Consider the following 22,501-nt stretch of genomic DNA (forward strand, 5'->3'; position numbering starts at 1 on the left):
TTCTAATATTTAATTCTAATACATTTAATAATATTTTTAGTAGTGTAGTAACTCAATAACTAATTTAAATCACCAAATAGATATAATTTAACAAAATAAAATGTTTAAATGTGTGTTAAAATCTGCAAATCAACAACACTGCGGTTGAAAACAATAACAAAATAAAAGTTTAGCCTGTTAGCGGAGTTAACACTCATTGCCGTCTATAATGTAATGGTTTTTTATGTATGCATACATTTTATTTATCTTATTTAACATGTAATTGCAATATTATTATTATTATTATTATTATTTATTGAGACAAATTAAAAAATATATGTGTGCGTTTATTTTATTTGTCTTATTTATTATAAAATTACAATATTATTAATATTTATTGGGACAAATTAATATTTTTTATGTATGTGTTTATTTCATTTGTCTTATTTATTATATACTTGCAATATTATTCATATTTATTGGGAGAAATTTATATTTTTTTATGTATGCATTTATTTCTTTTGTCTTATTTAACATATTATTACAATGTAACTTACTAATATTTAATACTAATATTAATATTTTAATAGTATGGTACTTCAAGAACTATTTTAAATCGCCAACTAGATATAACTGATTTAAATAAAATGTTTAGATGTGTGTTATATCAACAATAACAAAGTAACTGTTGTCAATAATGGGACAAAATTATTGTTTTTAATCTTATGTATTTTTAAACTTTATTTAATTTATGTTATTACAATATTACTAATATTTAATGGGAAAAATGTAGTGTTTATATATGCATTCATTTTTATCTTATTTTAAAATAAGCTTTTAAATCTAATATTAAATCTATAATACTATTTTTAAACTATATATATACACACATAAAATAAAAGTTTAGCCTATATATATTTTTGTAGTAGTAGTAGTATGGCAATTCAAGAACAAATTCAAATCGCCAAGTAGATATAATTTATTTTAAAAAAATGTTTAGATGTGTGTAATAATATGTATGCCAGCAACACTGCGAATCAAAACAATAACAAAATAAAAAACAAAATAAAAGTTTAGCCTATCAGTTACTTAACCCTGTAAAATCCATTGTTTTTCTATTTTTTTTTATTTAAACAGAGGAATACACTATATATTATACACAGATAATTAACAACAGAACTGAATTAAATTTAACTCACACATATAAATCTGGTACATTAAGTATTTTTTTTTCAAAACGTGTTTAGCAGGATAAATTCTGGACATTTTGTAGGAGACTTCTTCAATGTTGTTATGTTTGAAAAACGTATTCGTCAACTTCCAATGCCGAACATCCATCGTTGCGTTTTGTTTATGAACGAAAGCGTACATAACTGGCTCATTGAATATTCATGAGGGGCTGGAGACGTGATTGAATATTCATAAACTGACAGACAGACAGACACAGGAGCCGCTCAGACTGAGAGAGAGAGAGAGAGAGACTGAGAGAGAGAGAGAGAGAGGCTTGAGTTTACAAACTTTCAGAAACTCCGCGATCGGACGCAGGAGGAACAAAAAACTCTCCAAACTCCACGCGGGACAACATGACAAACGCCTTTCTAGCTTTATGACAACTTTTCGACGACTTACAAACACTTTTCAACTCGGCTGAAACTACTTAAGGACGAAAAACAGGAAAAGTTCCTACAGGAATTTTTTTTTCCATCGGCCATTTTAATCGAAGTTTGTTTTGACCATGAGCGGTAATCCTCTCCAGCCGATACCGGGCCACCAGGTGATCCATGTCGCCAAAGACCTGGACACGGATCTGGAGGCTCTTTTTAACTCGGTCATGAACCCGAAACCGAGCTCCTGGAGGAACAAGGATATGCCGCAGTCTTTCTTCCAGGAGCCGGACTCGGGCTCCCACTCCCGGCAGTCCAGCGCGGACTCCGGTTCTCTCCCGCCGAGGGTCCACTTTCGCTCGCGCTCATCTCCGGCGTCCCTGCAGCTGCCGGCGGGCTCCGTGAGCGGCCCGAGCCCCGGGAGACTCCACTCCCACACCCGGCACCAGTCCTGCGATGTGGCCGAGGAGCTGCCGCTGCCCCCTGGGTGGGAGATGGCCTTCACCCCCAACGGCCAGAAGTACTTTCTCAAGTAAGAGTTCGTTATTACTGGACATTCCTGCACACTGTTTAGTTCACATTACCAGTTAGTGGAGTGCATACAGTGGAGGGAATGAGTATTGAACACGGTCATGTTTTGATTTCCTGGGAATAATATTCATAAAGGAGCTGTTGACATGGAGTTTAACCAGATTTTGGTAGAAACCAAAACGATACAAACATAAAAACGAAATAATACAAAACAAAAGTGAGTTCTGTGTAATAACAATGAAATAATACAAGTACTGAACTACTGGAATGTATTTAATACTGTAAATAAAAGTCTTTTTTAAAGGCTCCTCTGATATGGAGATAGAAGGCACATGAATTACTCAAGTGTGAGTTTCTCACAGACAGTGTCAAAATCTTGATGCTTCTGTGGGTCTCGTCTATTAAATCTGAGCTTTATCTTGTATTCTCTATTAGATTTAGATCAGGTGATTGGCTGGGCCATTCTACAGCTTGATTTTTTTTTCTCTGTAAGCATCTGAGAGTCTGCTTGGCTGTGTTTTGGATCATTGCCTTGCTAAAATGTTACACTGAGGAAGGGCGGAGGGTTGCTGAAGAACTACTGAGAGATTTCAGCTGCTGTCCGGGCTTTCCATGTCTTTCTACACCTCCCTTTCTTCATGTGTTCAGTACTTTTTCCCTGCGTCATTTCATTTTACGACACAGAACTTCATTTGTAAACGTAATAGTTTTGTTTTCTTTACGTATATGGATTTATTTGGTTGTTACCAACATCCGGTGTAAACACTAAGTCAACAGCACCTTCTGAAATATGTTTTCTGAGAAAAATGGTGACGTGTTCAATACTTATTTTTCCCTCTGTACATTGTATGCTGGGTGTAATATTATATTATATTATATTATATTATATTATATTATATTATATTATATTATATTATATTAATTATATTATATTATATTATATTATATTAATTATATTATATTATATTATATTATATTATATTATATTATATTATATTATATTACTAAAATTCATCCTTACCCCAATGGCCAGAAGTACTTTCTCAAGTAATAGTTGGTTATTCCTGGACATTGCTGCACACAGTTTACATTAACTCTGCCATAAACCAGTTACTGGAGTACATACAGACGCATTTACTTTCTAGCCTACAGGGTTTGTTTATAAATCTGCTTTTTTTTATATGCTAACAAATGGGGAGAAACGTAAACAAAAGTGAATAATGAACAATACGTACTGTTATTATATTATATATTTTTATATTATATTATATTGTAATGACTATATATACAATTATATATACATATAATTATTATTTTTTAAATATTGTATTCAATATTTCTATAATAATAATAATAATAATAATATAATTAATAATAATAATAATAATAATAATTAAATAATAACAGTAATAATAATAATAATAAAAATCATCATCATTATAACAGTAATATTAATAATAATAATAGTATTTAAATATGTACTTATATAGTATGGTAATTCAAGCATAAAATTAAATAGTTAATTTTTAGTACTGTTTAATTTTAGTAATAAAAGATAATTTTACTTATTAGTTTAGTATCTATGATGAGGACTTTGATTTGACTAATTGAATATTCATGAGGTTCATTTACTTCATGTATTCCAAGTACTCAAGTTATTTGTTTTAAATCTATGCATTTATTTATTTAGCAATTTTTTGTCTTATTTAATAATAATAATGATAATCATAACAATAATAATATAATAGTAATAATAATAATAATATTATTATTATTATTATTATTATTATTAATCATAACAGTAATAATAATAATAATAATAGTAATCATAACAGTAATAATAATAATCATGATCATAATCATAACAGTAATAATAATACTAATAATACTAATAATAATGATAATAATAATCATAACAGTAATGATATTTATAATCTTAATAATAATAAAAAGAATAATTTTTAAATATGTTCTTATATAGTATGGAAATTCAAGCATTTATTTATTTTTGCAAATTTTCTTTGTCTTATTTAATAATAAAAACAACATTAATAATAATAATAATAGTAATACTAATAATAACCATAACAGTAATAATAATAATGGTAATAATAATAATAATAATAATAATAATAATAATAGTATTTAAATATGTATTTATATAGTATGGTAATTCAAGCGTAAATTTAGATAAAAGATAATTTTACTTAATAATTTAGTATCGATGATGAAGACTTTGATTTGGCTAATTGAATATTCATGAGCTTCATTTACTTCATGTATTCCAAGTGCTCAAGTTATTTGTTTTAAATCTATGCATTTATTTATTTTTGCTAATTTTCTTTGTCTTATTTAATAATAAAAACAACATTAATAATAATAATAATAGTAATACTAATAATAACCATAACAGTAATAATAATAATGGTAATAATAATAATAATAATAATAGTATTTAAATATGTATTTATATAGTATGGTAATTCAAGCGTAAATTTAGATAAAAGATAATTTTACTTAATAATTTAGTATCGATGATGAAGACTTTGATTTGGCTAATTGAATATTCATGAGCTTCATTTACTTCATGTATTCCAAGTACTCAAGTTATTTGTTTTAAATCTATGCATTTATTTATTTTTGCTAATTTTCTTTGTCTTATTTAATACAACTACTACTACAACTTCTGACAATAATAATAATAATATTTAAATGTGTACTTATATAGTATGGTAACATAAATCTAAATAGTTAAATTTTAATACTGTTTAAGAACAAAAGAGGTTTTACTGATTAATTCAGAATTGACGATGGGCTTTGATTGATTGAATATTCATGAGTGTCATTTACTTCAGGCTCTCCAAGCAATGTATTGATTTGCATGTTAGTTCGTCTATAATCATAAGGTTTTTTGAGGTTAAAAATAATGTAATCTCCAATCTGGTTCGCGATCTGAATCAGTGCCTGTTCACACTGATGAAATCTCCGCAGTCACGCTTCAGGTTTAGTTTTGACCTCTGAACAGACTGCAGCTGAAGGCGTGGGTTGGAAACACACAGAAAGAGTATCTGGGTGTGGATCTGAAAGACAAAAACACTCGGTCTTGCTGGCTGTCATGTGCAACACATGTTTGGCATGATCAAGGCTCTCTCTCACCTTGATAAGGATGTGTTTAGCATATCTGAGTTCAGCTATCTGCAGTGTGTCTGAATGTAAATGTGTGTGTTTTGACTTGCGTCTCTTGAGGAATGAGACAGCTATTCTTCTGTGGCCCCGGGGACTCTCTGCTTATCTGATTCAGTAGGGCTGATTAGTCTGTGATCACCTCGGTGGGACGTCCACTGTGGGTCAGTAACTCAGATTAACTCTGCAGGGTCGCTGTTTGGAAAAACTCTACATTTAAATGTTTTAATGCCTTTGATTTGCTGACAAAAGAGACCAACATCAGATCTCACAAATGTGTTAATCTACACTGTAAAACAACGGATTAGTTGACTTTACTTATAAAAAGTGAGTAAACCCATTGCTTTTAAAGCGATTAGTTGACTTTATAATTCTGCACATAGTTAATTTACTTAATTTTTAGACAACAGGTTTACTCACTTTTAAGTAAAGTCAACTAATTGCAATAGAAAGCAAGGGGATTACTCTTTTTTTATGTAAGTAAAGTCAACTAATCGCTTTAAAATCAACAGATTCACTCACTTATTATAAGTAAAGTCAACTAATCGCTTTAAAATCAACAGATTTACTCACTTATTTTAAGTAAAGTCAACTAATCGCTTTAAAATCAACAGATTCACTCACTTATTATAAGTAGAGTCAACTAATCGCTTTAAAATCAACAGATTTACTCACTTATTATAAGTAAAGTCAACTAATCGCTTTAAAATCAACAGGTTTACTCACTTATTATAAGTAAAGTCAACTAATCGCTTTAAAATCAACAAATTTACTCACTTATTATAAGTAGAGACAACTAATCGCTTTAAAAGCAACAGGTTTACTCACTTATTATAAGTAAAGTCAACTAATCGCTTTAAAATCAACAAATTTACTCACTTATTATAAGTAGAGACAACTAATCGCTTTAAAAGCAACAGGTTTACTCACTTATTATAACTAAAGCCAACTAATCGCTTTAAAATCAACAGATTTACTCACTTATTATAAGTAAAGTCAACTAATCGCTTTAAAAGCAACAGGTTTACTTACTTATTATTAGTAAAGTCAACTAATCGCTTTAAAATCAACAGGTTTACTCACTTATTATAAGTAAAGTCAACTAATCGCTTTAAAATCAACAGATTTACTCACTTATTATAAGTAAAGTCAACTAATGGCTTTAAAATCAACAGGTTTACTCACTTATTATAAGTAAAGTCAACTAATCGCTTTAAAATCAACAGATTTACTCACGTATTATAAGTAAAGTCAACTAATCGCTTTAAAATCAACAGGTTAACCAACTGTTAATGTTAATTGTTGGGCTTTATTAGGACAGTGTGTCTGCAGCTCTACACTCATAAGTTTTCTTCTCTCCTGAGTTTTTTTCTCTTCTTTCACCTGAGACTGTGAGTGTGAGAATGAGGAAAGCGTGCCAGGACTTGCCGCACATTCAGCTCCACACCGCCCTGCAATTAAAAACAGACAGAAAGAGCAGAGCGGACCAGACAGTAATGACCAGCCTGTGCACAGATTATCAATAGCTGTGTTTCCATCCAAAGAAGTGAATTAGATTTATGCGCAAATCTGGAATATGGTACAAAACATTTACAAATAAAGCAGTGTTTCTATGCAGTGAGTCAAAAGCCTTATTTTCACTTCCCATGACTTTCAAATATGGCTGTTGGCATCACAGAGTATTGTCATTACGGCCATACGTGTAATCATAAGTTCATTCTCATGATCTCAGAAAACATGAGTCAAAAGGTGCATCCCAAATCACATACTCGCTTTTAAAGCAACAGATTTACTCACTTATTATAAGTAAAGTCAAGTAATCGCTTTAAAAGCAACAGGTTTACTAACTTATTATAAGTAAAGTCAACTAATCGCTTTAAAATCAACAGATTTACTCACTTATTATAAGTAGAGTCAACTAATCGCTTTAAAAGCAACAGGTTTACTCACTTATTATAAGTAAAGTCAACTAATCGCTTTAAAATCAACAGATTTACTCACTTATTATAAGTAGAGTCAACTAATCGCTTTAAAATCAACAGATTTACTCACTTATTATAAGCAGAGTCAACTAATCGCTTTAAAATCAACAGATTTACTCACTTATTATAAGTAAAGTCAACTAATCAATTTAAAATCAACAGGTTTACTCACTTATTATAAGTAAAGTCAACTAATCGCTTTAAAATCAACATATTCACTCACTTATTATAAGTAAAGTCAACTAATCGCTTTAAAATCAACAGGTTTACTCACTTATTATAAGTAAAGTCAACTAATCGCTTTAAAATCAACAGATTTACTCACTTATTATAAGTAAAGTCAACTAATCGCTTTAAAATAAACAGATTCACTCACTTATTATAAGTAAAGTCAACTAATCGCTTTAAAAGCAACAGGTTTACTCTCTTATTATAAGTAAAGTCAACTAATGGCTTTAAAAGCAACAGATTTACTCACTTATTATAAGTAAAGTCAACTAATCACTTTAAAATCAACAGATTTACTCACTTATTATAAGTAGAGTCAACTAATCGCTTTAAAATCAACAGATTTACTCACTTATTATAAGCAGAGTCAACTAATCGCTTTAAAAGCAACATATTTACTCACTTATTATAAGCAGAGTCAACTAATCGCTTTAAAATCAACAGATTTACTCACTTATTATAAGTAAAGTCAACTAATCGCTTTAAAATCAACAGGTTTACTCACTTATTATAAGTAAAGTCAACTAATCGCTTTAAAATCAACATATTCACTCACTTATTATAAGTAAAGTCAACTAATCGCTTTAAAATCAACAGGTTTACTCACTTATTATAAGTAAAGTCAACTAATGGCTTTAAAATCAACATATTTACTCACTTATTATAAGTAAAGTCAACTAATCGCTTTAAAATCAACATATTCACTCACTTATTATAAGTAAAGTCAACTAATCGCTTTAAAATAAACAGATTCACTCACTTATTATAAGTAAAGTCAACTAATCACTTTAAAATCAACAGATTTACTCACTTATTATAAGTAAAGTCAACTAATGGCTTTAAAATCAACATATTTACTCACTTATTATAAGTAAAGTCAACTAATCGCTTTAAAATCAACATATTCACTCACTTATTATAAGTAAAGTCAACTAATCGCTTTAAAATAAACAGATTCACTCACTTATTATAAGTAAAGTCAACTAATCACTTTAAAATCAACAGGTTTACTCACTTATTATAAGTAAAGTCAACTAATGGCTTTAAAAGCAACAGGTTTACTCACTTATTATAAGTAAAGTCAACTAATCAATTTAAAATCAACAGGTTTACTCACTTATTATAAGTAAAGTCAACTAATGGCTTTAAAAGCAACAGGTTTACTCACTTATTATAAGTAAAGTCAACTAATCAATTTAAAATCAACAGGTTTACTCACTTATTATAAGTAAAGTCAACTAATCGCTTTAAAATCAACAGATTTACTCACTTATTATAAGTAAAGTCAACTAATCGCTTTAAAAGCAACAGGTTTACTCACTTATTATAAGTAAAGTCAACTAATCGCTTTAAAATCAACAGATTTACTCACTTATTATAAGTAAAGTCAACTAATCGCTTTAAAATAAACAGATTCACTCACTTATTATAAGTAAAGTCAACTAATCGCTTTAAAAGCAACAGGTTTACTCACTTATTATAAGTAAAGTCAACTAATGGCTTTAAAAGCAACAGATTTACTCACTTATTATAAGTAAAGTCAACTAATCACTTTAAAATCAACAGATTTACTCACTTATTATAAGTAGAGTCAACTAATCGCTTTAAAATCAACAGATTTACTCACTTATTATAAGCAGAGTCAACTAATCGCTTTAAAAGCAACATATTTACTCACTTATTATAAGCAGAGTCAACTAATCGCTTTAAAATCAACAGATTTACTCACTTATTATAAGTAAAGTCAACTAATCGCTTTAAAATCAACAGGTTTACTCACTTATTATAAGTAAAGTCAACTAATCGCTTTAAAATCAACATATTCACTCACTTATTATAAGTAAAGTCAACTAATCGCTTTAAAATCAACAGGTTTACTCACTTATTATAAGTAAAGTCAACTAATGGCTTTAAAATCAACATATTTACTCACTTATTATAAGTAAAGTCAACTAATCGCTTTAAAATCAACAGATTTACTCACTTATTATAAGTAAAGTCAACTAATCGCTTTAAAATCAACAGATTTACTCACTTATTATAAGTAAAGTCAACTAATCGCTTTAAAATCAACAGGTTTACTCACTTAATATAAGTAAAGTCAACTAATCGCTTTAAAATCAACAGATTTACTCAGTCGCTCACAGTTCTGGAGGTATTAATATAATAATAGTAATAATACTAATAATACTGAAGCACTGTGATGATGAACTTTGACTGAGGGGTTTTAGAAACGACCAAAACAACATGTCAGATTAAAGTTTACCCTGCTCAAATGTGCTCATATGTTTTTCAAGGCGCATTTTCAGAATTCAGCTCACCTTAGAGTTTCCATTAAGCAGTTTTAAATGAAATTTTCCATTCATTCATTCATTTTCCTTCAGCTTAGTCCCTTATTTATCTGAGGTCGCCACAGCGGAATGAACCACCAACGATTCCAGCATATGTTTTACACAACACATCCCCTTCCAGCTGCAAAACATCCCTATACACATTCACACACACACACACTGGTTCATCAATTCCCCTATAGCGCATGTGTTTGGACTGTGGGGGAACCCAGAGCACCCGGAGGAAACCCACACCAACACAGGAGTGAAATTTTCCATAATGCGCATAAAAATAGGTGTGTGGAAACACAGCTAATGTCATCAACCTCATATGCACAGATATGTTTTTCCCTCTGAAGGGGAAAATACAATAGTTAGCGGCTTCTCAGGAAGTCAGTAATGTGTCTGTGAGAGGCTGATATTCTCTGGATTGTTGCAGCTGTTGGTTCTCCTCATATATGAGGGTCCGCGGATCTCACAAACCCCCCTCATTCTGTCCTTCTAGATATATTTGTGACTCTGGAGCTCAAATGTCTCTGAAATTATTGAGTTTAGCAGTGCTCATTGTATGGTTTCAGCATGGATATCGCAATGTGTGAGTCCACAATAGTCACATCTTGTTGAGTCTGAATTATAGTCGAGCAGGAGCCACAGAATTGTATTTAATTACTGTGTTTATATGTAATGTTTATGATTTATGCCTTGTTTCTCGTCCAAATATCTACATTTTAAAGCGATTAGTTTAAAAGAAAACAATCAATCGGCCTTTAAAATAATAAATAAATAAATATTTAAATTAATTGATTAATATAAGCTGCACAATATATAGTTTTAGCCTCGACGATCGCAATGTGTGCATCCCCCGTAGTCACAGCGCATGATCTGTAATGTGGGGTCAGGATTATAGCTGACCAGTGGAGTCATTTTACTTTAACCCTAAAAACAAAACATAAATAAATATAAAATAAATGAATAAAGCTTATCAGTGCTTTTAAGGGGTAAGACTGTGCGAGTTTGGGCACAAGGAGTTACTGCATTTTTGTAGCTTCACCAAAAACTTGTTATATTTAGTTATGTAATACAATGAAGACTATACATTTGATTAGTTTTTTGATATGTATGCGAAAGCTGTTAGACTCCATTTATACTGTTGCTCTACTGTCTTTATCTATGCCGGTAATTAGTCTATTATCTGCAGACAAAATTAGCTCAATTAATGTAAGATATCTTCCCTTTTAGTGTATTCTGTCCAACTTCAGGAAGAAAGTAAACAATCAGCCTGTAAAATCATCAAATAAATAAATCAAGGCAGAATAAACACAATGCTGCCTTTAAAAGCAAAAAAAAAAAAGGCAAAACAAAGCAAACAACAAAGTAATTTTTTTTTGTTTTGTCTTGATTTTTATTGTGTTTCTGTTTTATTTTTAATGTTTGTTAGCTTCTCTTTTAGTGTATTCTGTTTAACTTTGTGAAACTTCATGGATAAAAGTAAACAATCTGCCTGAAAGATCATAAACAAACAAACAAATAAATAAATAAATAATAAATAAATAAACAAATAAATAAATAAAGGCCAAACAAGACAACACTGACTTTGAAAGCAAAACAAAAAAGGCAAAGCAAACATGCATACTTTTTTATATCTTTATTTATTTTTATTTTATTTATCATTTATTAAACATGTTGTTTATTTCTTTTCTTTAATCTTATTTTCTCCTACTTCACAAAGCTTCATGAAAGAAAGTAAACAATCAGCCTGTAAGATCAGAAATAAACAAACAAATAAATAAAACAGCACAATGCTGACTTTAAAATCAAAACAAAAAGACAGAAAAAGCAACAAAAATCAATTGTCTTGATTTTTGTTTTATTTTTGAATTATTTTATGGCATTTTTATCTTATTCTGTCCAACTTCGTTAAACTTCATGGAAGAAAGAAAACAATTGACCTAAAAGATCATAAATAAACAAATAAGACAAATCAACAAGGCAAAACAACACAATGCTGAAACTAAACAAAGCAAAAACAAGTTTATTTTTAGTTTTAACGTTTGTTAGCTTCTTTTTAATCTTATTCTGTCCAACTGTGTGAAACTTAATGGGAGAAAGTAAACAATTGACCTAAAAATCATAAATAAAAAAACGCTGACTTTGAAAGCCAAACAAAAAAGGCAAAACAAAGCAAACATACATTTTTATATCTATATTTATTTTTTATTTTATTTATGATCATTTGTAAAACATGTTGTTTATTTCTTTTCTTTAATCTTATTTTGTCCAACTTCACAAGGCTTCACGAAAGAAAGTAAACAATCGGCCTGTAAGATCAAACATAAACAAATAAATAAGTAAATAAGTAAATAAATAAAAGCAAAATGAACACAATGCTGACTTTGAAAGCAAAACAAAGCAAACAACATAATATTTTATTCGTTTTTTCTAGATCTTTATTCATTTGTATTTATTTTTGTTTTATTTTTAACGTTTGTTAGCTTGTTTCTTTACCGTATTATGTCCAATTTTGTAAAACTTCATGGAAAAACATAAACAAATGGCATAAATGGTCATAAATAAATAAATAAAGGCAGAATAAACAAATAAACACTGACACAAACACAACGCTAACAAAAATGCAGCACAAAAGCAAACAGCAAGTTTATTTTTCATTTCTTGATTTTCATTTATTTTTTATGTTTCGTTGTTTATATCTTATTCTGTCCAACTCTGTAAAACTTCATGGAAAAAAGAAAACAAAAGGCCTGAATGATCACAAATAAATAACTGCAGAATACACAAAATGCTGACTTTGAAATCAAAGCAAAAAGACAAAACAAAGCAAAAACAAGTTTATTTATTGTATTGTCTTGATTTTTAATTTTTGAATGTTTTTAGCTTTTCTTTTATCTTATTCTGTGCAACTTTCTGAAACTTCATAGAAGAAAGTAAACAACTTGCCTAAAAAGATCAAGAAGAAATAAATAATTAAATAAAACAAAACAACAAGGCAAAACAACACAATGCTGACTGAAAGCAAAACAAAGCAAAAACAAGTTTGTTTTTTATGGTTTGTCTTGATTTTTATTTTATTTTTGTTTTATTTTTAACATTTGTTAGCTTTTTTTTTAATCCTACTCCATACAACTTTGTGAAACGTCACGGAAGAAAGTAAACAATTGGCCTAAAAGGTCATAAATAAATAAATGCAAAACAACACAACACTGATTTTAAGTGCAAAACAAAAAAGGCAAAACAAAGCAAACAAAAATTTTAATTCATATTTATTTTATTTTTATTGTTTGTTAAACTGTTCTATCTCCGCTACTGTTATATCTTCTATATTCCATCCATTTCTGTCCAACGTCACAAAAGAAAAATAAAGGCAGGTCGTGTAAGATCTTGCAGCCGCTAGTTAATTTCTTATACATCGTGTACACCGAAACAGCTTTGATCGGAACTAGTGAGGCGAAAGAATTGAAGTGTTTCTGGATCTTTCTCTATGCGAAGGCAGTCTGTAATTACGCTGGCTTTTGATGCTACGTAAAGCACCAGAATGTCGTCCCTTCAGGCTTTGTCGATGCTGATTTTTCTCTCTGTTATGTCAAAGATAAGCCGTGAAGACGTTTTTGTTATCGCTTGCAGCTCTCTTTTTCCACATTGTTCACTTTTGTGTTTGTGTGAAACATTTGTGTTTACATTCTCAGACATTTAAGTACAAGCACTGCCAAAAAGTCGATTATTATACAACACCAAATCAGAGTAGGTTGGGACAGTATCAGACATGCAAATAAACAAAAGAAGTGGGGATTTCTAAATTAACTTTGACTTGTATTTCACTGCAGACAATACAACACACATTACGTCATGTGTTCCTCGTGATTCATATTGTTGTTGTTTTTTCAAAATCAGGGGTCAGCTTCATTCCTATTTTGAGCTGAACTTTAGTTGTTCTGTGTTTGATTTGGTTTGGCTGGCAGTGAAGATGATGCTGATACTGCAGTATATATCCTCAGATCAGTGTGTGTTTGTGTGTTTCAGTCACATGGGAAGTGTTTAAGGGTGCTTTCACATCTGTAGTTGGCTTCATTTGGTCCGAACCAAGTGCAATAAATGATGCATTGCTGCATTTTCTGCCGTCTTTGGGTCGTTTTCACACCACACTGCTGGCTTTGGTCCGAACCAGTTGAAACGAACCAAAATGCAGTCATGTGACAAAATCCACATCTCTCATTGGCCAGATGTTGTTGAACACATTTCCTAAACTGCTTATTGATTGGTCAGAATTCACGTGCGGGAAAATGCCAGTGAACTCCCGCAGGTAAACAAAACCGGCAGACACAACATGTGGTTTTTACTATGGAGGAACTGATTGTGCGCCTGCTTTAGACAAACTATACATTTGGAGAATGAAGCGCGGCCGCGGCTGGAAAACAGTGTTTAATGCATCGCACGTCACTTCAGGAGGAGGCGTGAATTAATTTAGCTAAACTGTGACATGCTCATCTTGCGGAAATATTACCAATGATCCATCAGGTAATGTTTTCCCCTCTCTCTCTCTCTGTTGGTAAAGCGCTGTCAACAAATATTTTCCTCCATATCCCATAATGCACTGCACATCGGCCTACGGCAGCTTGATTAGTCCAAAAGGCGCAGTACTGTTTGTGGTTGGGTCTGTTTTAGTTCGGATCATATTCTCACCACAAACGAACCGCTCCAGGGTTTGTTTGAAAGCGTACCGAGACCACCTCTTCAAGCAGGTCTCGATACGCTTATTTGGTCCGCTTTTGCTGTGCACTCGAGTACGATTGCTGCATTCACACCTGCCCAAACCAACCGCACCAAAAGGGGAAACCAACTCTAGTGCGATTCAATCGAACTAAATAAGGCAGGTGTGAAAGCACCCTAAAGCGCCTTAGATGTAAAGAGAAAGAGAGGAATGTTTCTCTGGCTCTGTCTCTAAACTCAACTCTTCTTCTGTAGCAACCAGAGGTTTATTAAACACAATCCTGCTGTTAGTGAAGCCCAGACGTGCTGTCAGACACACGTAACAGCACTTTGATTCAGCCAGAGAACAAACACATACAGCTAGAGTCTGAACTCCTGTTATTTTCCCACGATTTCTGTTTGAGAGAGCAGTCTGAGGTCAACTCTGAAGCAGGTCTTCATTCAGGATGTCTCTGTACATCGCTGCATTCATCTTTCCCTCTATCCTGACTAGTCTTGCAGTTCCTGCTGCTGAAACACATCCCCACAGCATGATGCCAACACCACCATGCTGCACTGTAGGGATGCTGTTAGCCTGGTGATGAGCGCTGCCTGCTTTTCTTCAAACGTAACGCCTGGCGTTCACTCCAAACAGTTCAGTTTGAGTCTGATCAGAGCAGAGAGTTTAGTTTCTGATGCTCTGAGAGTCTCCTTTGGTGAACTCCAGGCGGGGAGTGTCTTCCTTCTGGCCTCTCTACCATACAGATGCCTGATTGGTGGATTGCTGCACAGATGGTTGTCCTTCTGTAAGGTTCTCCTCTCTCCACAGAAGAACGCTGGAGCTCAGACAGGGTGACCATCGGGTTATTGATCACCTCCCTGACTAAGGCCCTTCTCCACTGATCACTCACGTTAGATGTCCGGCCAGCTCTAGGAAGAGTCCTGGTGGTTAAACATCTTCCACTTACGGATGATGGAGGACGCTGTGCTGAACTTTCAGAGCAGCAGAAATGTTTCTGTAAGCTTCCCCAGCCTTGTGCCTCTAGACAATCCTGTCTCTGAGGTCTACAGACAGTTCCTTTGTCTTCATGTTTGGTTTGTGCTTTGTCATGCACTGTCAACCCTGGGCTCTTATATAGACAGGTGCCTTTTCAGATCATGTCCATCAGGTGAATAGAGCACAAGTGAACCCCAATGAAGCTGCTGGAACATCTCAAGAATGATCAGTGGAAACAGAATGGACCTGGGCTCAATTTAGACCACAGGTGTCAAACTCAGTTCCTGGAGGGCCGCAGCTCTGCACAGTTTAGTTCCAACCCTAATTAAACACACCTGATCAAACTAATTGAGTCCTTCAGGCTTGTTTGAAACTTACAGGTGAGTGTGTTGGAACAGGGTTGGAACTAAACTATTCATAGTGGAAATTATTTTGAGGGCTATCGAAGTCAAATTTGGGTGGTAATCTTTTTTTTCAAGTTGTTTTAAACCCACTGGCGGGGGAAGAGTTAATAATGCCAGAGCTCCTGGTGTGTGTGTGTGCGTCAGGTGTAGAGATGTGGTACTGCAGAAGCTTCCTGTCTGTGGCACGAATCTGAAAAGCATGAAGATATTTCATGTTCTTGTCCGCATCTGGCTCTTTCTCCTGCCGTCAGAAGACAAAAGTCTCTTTGTGTCTGTGATTTTCTCTTTTTCCTCTCCTCCTGAAACACTTCAGGGCCTTGCGTGACTCGCCGAGATAAACTGTATAAAAGCAATTAAGAGTCGAAGGAAATGTCGTGTGGAACACTCCGAACACCAGCGTCTTTGTAGACTCGCAGGACTGCAGAAATAAATAAATACTGGCCTTCTCTCACTGCGAATAAAGTTGGAGAAATCGAGATTTAAGGGATAGTGAGGATAATGAATTTGGTCTTAAAGGGGAGCTGTTGCGCTAAAGTCACTTTCATCAGGGGTTGTGCGTCCGCAAAAGGTCAAAAGGTACACATTTGTACTTAAAGGGTCCCTCAAAACTATATTCATTCATTCATTTTCTTGTCGGCTTAGTCCCTTTATTAATCCGGGGTCGCCACAGTGGAATGAACCGCCAACTTATCCAGCAAGTTTTTACGCAACGGATGCCCTTCAAGCTGCAGCCCATCTCTGGGAAACATCCACACACTCACACTCATACACTACGGACAATTTAGCCTACCCAATTCACCTGTACCGCATGTGTTTGGACTGTGAGGGAAACCGGAGTACCCGGAGGAAACCCACGCGAAGGCAGGGAGAACATGCAAACTCCACACAGAAACGCCAACTGAGCGGAGGTTCGAAGCAGCGACCTTCTTGCTTTGAGGCGACAGCACTACCTACATGCGCCACTTTAAACACTTTTGTACTATTTGGGTACTAATAAGTACCCTTGAGGTATTAATATGGACCTTTTAGGTACACATGTACCTTTTGAAAAGGTACCACCCCAGTGACAGCTCACATATCTTTATTTCTGAGAGTGCAGAGTTTAATATATCCAGCAGTCTATTAGTGAAAGTGTATTAATTGTATTTGTTTATAATCAGAGTTGATAGAAACAGTCTGCAGAAGCACTGTGATTGACATTCTTCCTTTGTACGTGTCATCAGAGAGGGGTAAAGCCCCGCCCACTAGTGCCCATCTCTCCCTCATTAGCACAAACAGCAGCCCTGAGTGAGAAGCAGCCGCCTGTCCACCCTTAGAGTTTTGACCTGCTCCGGATTAAGAGTTTTAGATGAGGCACAAATGATCAACAGATGATGACAGATGCATTCCTGAATCCCCTATACAGAAATCAGGGTCACACTTTACAGTGAGGTTCATTAGTTAATGTTAAGTAATGCATTTACTAACATGAACAAGCATTGAACAATAGATTTACTACAGTATATATTCATGTTAATAAACGTTAGTTAATGAAATCACAGTAGTTCATTGTTAGTTCATGTTAACTCATGGTGCATTAACTAATGTTAACAAGCATGGACTTGAATGTTAGTAAATTTTGAATTATGATTAATAAATGCTGTACATGTGTTGTTCAAGATTAGTTCATGTTAGTAAATGCATTAACTAATGAACCTTATTGTAAAGTGTTACCGAAATCTGATATTTGGCAATATGCAAATTACATATATGACATATTTGCATTAGGGTTGTGCTGATGGCCGACAAACTTCACGATGCTGAGCCGGCATCACAATCCATCGCCCCGCCCCTCATTTATATTGATATATAACTTAATATTTGCATGTCATCTTAATAGCACTAATGGTCTTTTCATGAGCTGTGCTAAATGTTACATATAGCTGCCGCTTGCACGGCTGACAGCATGATGAGGATTAAATGAAGTATTATACAGCACCTCCCACGCTCTTATTTGTTTTATTTCGGCTAGAATGAAAGCAGTTCTTAATTGTTTAAACAGCATTTTAAGCACAATATTATTCGCCCCTTTAAGCTATATTTGTTTCCGATAGTCTACAGAACAAACCATCGTTATACAATAACTTCTTTGAGTCTTTGAGTTTGGGTCTTTGAGTTGTTTTTCATTATTGTCCGCCATTTTTTCTTGCTGCTCTTATTGTTGTTTATTAACTTGTGTTCCTCACTAGCTGTTGCTTTTAGCCCTATTTAATCGAACAGCGCCCCCCGCAAACAGAATAGTAGATATTCGGTAGTGACAGAGACACTGACAACAGGGAAATTAATAATTTTGTTTAATAAAAGATCAATATTGGCCGTTACGTCCCATTCACACGGGGCTTCAGCGTCAACGCTTGACAGAGGGCGTGTCTGAAGTTGGGGCTGAAGCGATCAGCATAGCAGCGTCAGCCAATGAAATTAGTCAGCAATAGGCCACTGTCTGAGCAGTGTATTTGCATACAGCGATCTGATTGGCTGACGCTTCCAGTGAGAATGTTGAGAAAATCCCAACTTTTGCAGCGAGCAACGCCTCTGAAGCGGCGCAGACGGATCCACAATGCAGTTCAGCAACGCCTGACGTCACCCATTCAAAGTGAATGGGAAGCATTGAAGCTGGCGCCCCGTGTGAATGGTGCGTTAGTTTATTGATTATTTATTGCGACAGAAAGCACAACAATATATTGCAATATGATTTTTTCTCCACCCCTATTAGATAGTGTAAATGTAAATTTGTTATTTGTCACACTGCTGAAACAGATGAGAAAATACACCCGGAAAGTGAAATGTGTGTTAGACCCCCATTGACAAAAAAATAAAACTACTCACTGGGACGACTGGGGAAAACAAAATACTTCCCAGAAGCGTCGCTGTCGAAAAAGTGGGCGGGCACTAATGCACTTTTTATGCGGTCGCCTTAGCAACCGAACAACAATATACAAAAATCCCTCAGCTACGGACTAGTGACTGGAAATGGAGGCAAACACACACACCACGCTCAGTGATGAACTGTTTTATTTATGTTGAGCCACTCACACACACACACACACACACACACACACACACACACAGCGCTCTATTCAGACAGTCAGTGGCATTGTGTTGTGTTTTCAGACAAAGGCCAGTGTTGTGAAGTGCTCAGTAAGCTCACTGACGTCTATAATAACAGCAGCAGCAGCTGATGGAGACGGCTTGATCCAACGCTGGAAAAGGCATCTGATATTTACGCTCGACGGCTTTTGTTTGAAGTCGGAGCTTTACTGACTGTTGTACTCTCAAATAAATCAACTATAAAGATTTACTTTATATGATTGCACAACACTTAACAATAGTGGTCCGTTAGTTCATGTGTTGACTAACATTAACTAAGTATGGAACATCTTATCGTACTTTATTGTTAAAATCCAAAGTTTTTGAACTTAAATACTAATAACTAACATTAATAAAGATACAGAAATACCCGTAATAAACATTACTGATTGTTAGTTCTTTATAGTAAATGATTAATGCAAATGATTGACTAATGTACCATTATTTTAAAGTGTTACCGATACAATCCTCAAAGCAAAGAAAAACAATTGAGGACATTTTTACTAGTCCTTATTAACTCGTCAGTATCATGTCAAATTGATTTAATGTTTAATCCTTGATCCTCTAAACTTAATGTTTAATCCTCATTATTTAAACTGGCTATCAGCTTTCTCTTGTGTGCAACAGAACACAAACAAACACTATGGAAGTCAATCGGTTTCAGCATTCTTCAAAATATCTTCTTTAGTGTTGAACAGAAAAATAAATCCGTTTAGAAACACTTGAGGTAGATAGTGAGTGAATTTTAATCCCTTTAAAGGCACGGTTTACCTAAATCTAAAACTTCTGTCATCATTTACTCAACGTTGACTTGTTGCCAACCTGCTTGAGTTTCTTTTCTTCTGTCGAACACTAAAGAAGATAGTTTGAAGAATGTTGGAAACCTGTAACCATTGACTTCCATAGTGTTTGCTTTCCTTACTATGGAAAGGAATGGTTACAGGTTTCCAACATTCTTCAAACTATCTTCTTTTGTGTTCAACATAAAAAATGAATCTCATAAACGTTTGTACCCACTTGATAGATTTATAATTGGGTGACCTGTTCCTTTAAGAGCCTCAGGATTTGGTAACTGGTTTTCAGCTTTCTCTTGTGTTTCACAGAAGAAAGAAACCCATAAAGATTTGGAAACACTTGAGGAGGAGTAAATGTGAGTCAGTTTTAATTTTAGTGTGAAAAAGGGACAGTTGACACCAAAAACTAAGCAGATATTTTGAAGAATGCTGAAGCTGGTAACTATTGACTTCCATAGTAGGAAAAACAAACACTATGGAAGTCAATCGGTTTCAGCATTTTTCAAAATATCTTCTTTAGGAAACACTTGAGGTAGATAGTGAGTGAATTTTAATCCCTTTAAAGGCACGGTTTACCTAAATCTAAAACTTCTGTCATCATTTACTCAACGTTGACTTGTTGCCAACCTGCTTGAGTTTCTTTTCTTCTGTCGAACACTAAAGAAGATAGTTTGAAGAATGTTGGAAACCTGTAACCATTGACTTCCATAGTGTTTGCTTTCCTTACTATGGAAAGGAATGGTTACAGGTTTCCAACATTCTTCAAACTATCTTCTTTTGTGTTCAACATAAAAAATGAATCTCATAAACGTTTGCACCCACTTGATAGATTTATAATTGGGTGACCTGTTCCTTTAAGAGCCTCAGGATTTGGTAACTGGTTTTCAGCTTTCTCTTGTGTTTCACAGAAGAAAGAAACCCATAAAGATTTGGAAACACTTGAGGAGGAGTAAATGTGAGTCAGTTTTAATTTTAGTGTGAAAAAGGGACAGTTGACACCAAAAACTAAGCAGATATTTTGAAGAATGCTGAAGCTGGTAACTATTGACTTCCATAGTAGGAAAAACAAACACTATGGAAGTCAATCGGTTTCAGCATTTTTCAAAATATCTTCTTTAGGAAACACTTGAGGTAGATAGTGAGTGAATTTTAATCCCTTTAAAGGCACGGTTCACCTAAATCTAAAACTTCTGTCATCATTTACTCAACGTTGACTTGTTTCAAACCTGCTTGAGTTTCTTTTCTTCTGTTGAACACTAAAGAAGATAGTTTGAAGAATGTTGGAAACCTGTAACCATTGACTTCCATAGTGTTTGTTTTCCTTAATATGGAAGTCAATGGTTACAGGTTTCCAACATTCTTCAAACTATCTTCTTTTGTGTTCAACATAAAAAATGAATTTCATAAACGTTTGTACCCACTTGATAGATTTATAATTGGGTGACCTGTTCCTTTAAGAGCCTCAGGATTTGGTTACTGGTTTTCAGCTTTCTCTTGTGTTTCACAGAAGAAAGAAACCCATAAAGATTTGGAAACACTTGAGGAGGAGTAAATGTCAGTCAGTTTTAATTTTAGTGTGAAAAAGGGACAGTTAACACCAAAAACTAAGTAGATATTTTGAAGAATGCTGAAGCTGGTAACTATTGACTTCCATAGTAGAAAAAACAAACACTATGGAAGTCAATCGGTTTCAACATTCTTCAAAATATCTTCTTTAGTGTTGAACAGATGAAAAATAAATTTTCTTTTGGAAAATTTCATTTTGGAAACACCTGAATTAGATAGTGAGTAAATTTTAATCCTTTTAAAGGCACGGTTCACCTAAATCTAAAACTTCTGTCATCATTTACTCAACGTTGACTTGTTGCCAACCTGCTTGAGTTTCTTTTCTTCTGTTGAACACTAAAGAAGATAGTTTGAAGAATGTTGGAAACCTGTAACCATTGACTTCCATAGTGTTTGTTTTCCCTACTATGGAAGGCAATGGTTACAGGTTTCCAACATTCTCCAAACTATGTTCTTTTGTGTTCAACATAAAAACAAATCGTACAAACGTTTGCACCCACTCAAAAGGTTTGTGAATAGGTGACCTGTCCCTTTAAGAGCTTCAGGATTTGTCTACACCTCACAGATTTGAAGCCAAGACCTAACTTACACCACGATGCCATCACTTTACATATTAATACCCCCCCAAAAGCGAGCAGATGAGAGTGTATTTCCAGCGCCAGGTCTTTGATTTCATTAATGTCCGCCTGGCAGTAGAGCAAAGGAAGCGTCTGAACGGAGCGCTGGATCTCTCAGAAGTGTTTTAGTTTGCGTACAGAGGCTGAAGTGTTTTGACAGAGACTGCTTTGTGTCCTTCTGAGTGTTTTACCGCGTTTAAAGATGGAGAGCAGGTTTGTGGATCTGTACTGGCTCGTGTATATGCCCGTCCCCTTCTGGGAAGACATCTGTAACCTTTTAACAGGGAGGATCTGAGCACACGGTCTTCATATCTCTGTCAGTTTACCGATAAAGGGGAGCTGTTATGCAGAAATCACTTTTGTAAGGGGTGTAAACACAGTTGTGTGTGAATATAAGCAGCTTCTAATGGTAAACGTGTATTAGGTGTATTTGTTTATAATCAGACTTGATGAAGGAAG

General features: G+C 34.0%; 2 protein-coding genes across 6 annotated transcripts in view; one reads left to right on the top strand and one right to left on the bottom strand.

Moving 5' to 3' along the window:
• Positions 1–22,501, bottom strand: part of mark1 (MAP/microtubule affinity-regulating kinase 1) — a 426,664-nt gene that overhangs the window by 16,185 nt on the left and 387,978 nt on the right. The window lies entirely within an intron of this gene.
• Positions 1,453–22,501, top strand: part of wwtr1 (WW domain containing transcription regulator 1) — a 72,685-nt gene continuing 51,636 nt past the window's right edge. For 3 of the 4 annotated variants that reach the window (XR_015521303.1, XM_087303092.1, XM_087303093.1), the window contains exon 1: positions 1,501–2,115. Coding sequence is in view for 3 of the 4 variants with exons in the window: in XM_087303092.1 (XP_087159218.1) it covers positions 1,715–2,115 (401 nt within the window). In the remaining variant the exon portion in view is untranslated. 4 annotated transcript variants of the gene reach the window in all.

The sequence above is a fragment of the Danio rerio genome, chromosome 22 (assembly GCF_052040795.2).
Source record: "Danio rerio strain M-AB ecotype USA chromosome 22, GRCz13ab, whole genome shotgun sequence".
Taxonomy (NCBI): Eukaryota; Metazoa; Chordata; class Actinopteri; order Cypriniformes; family Danionidae; genus Danio; species Danio rerio.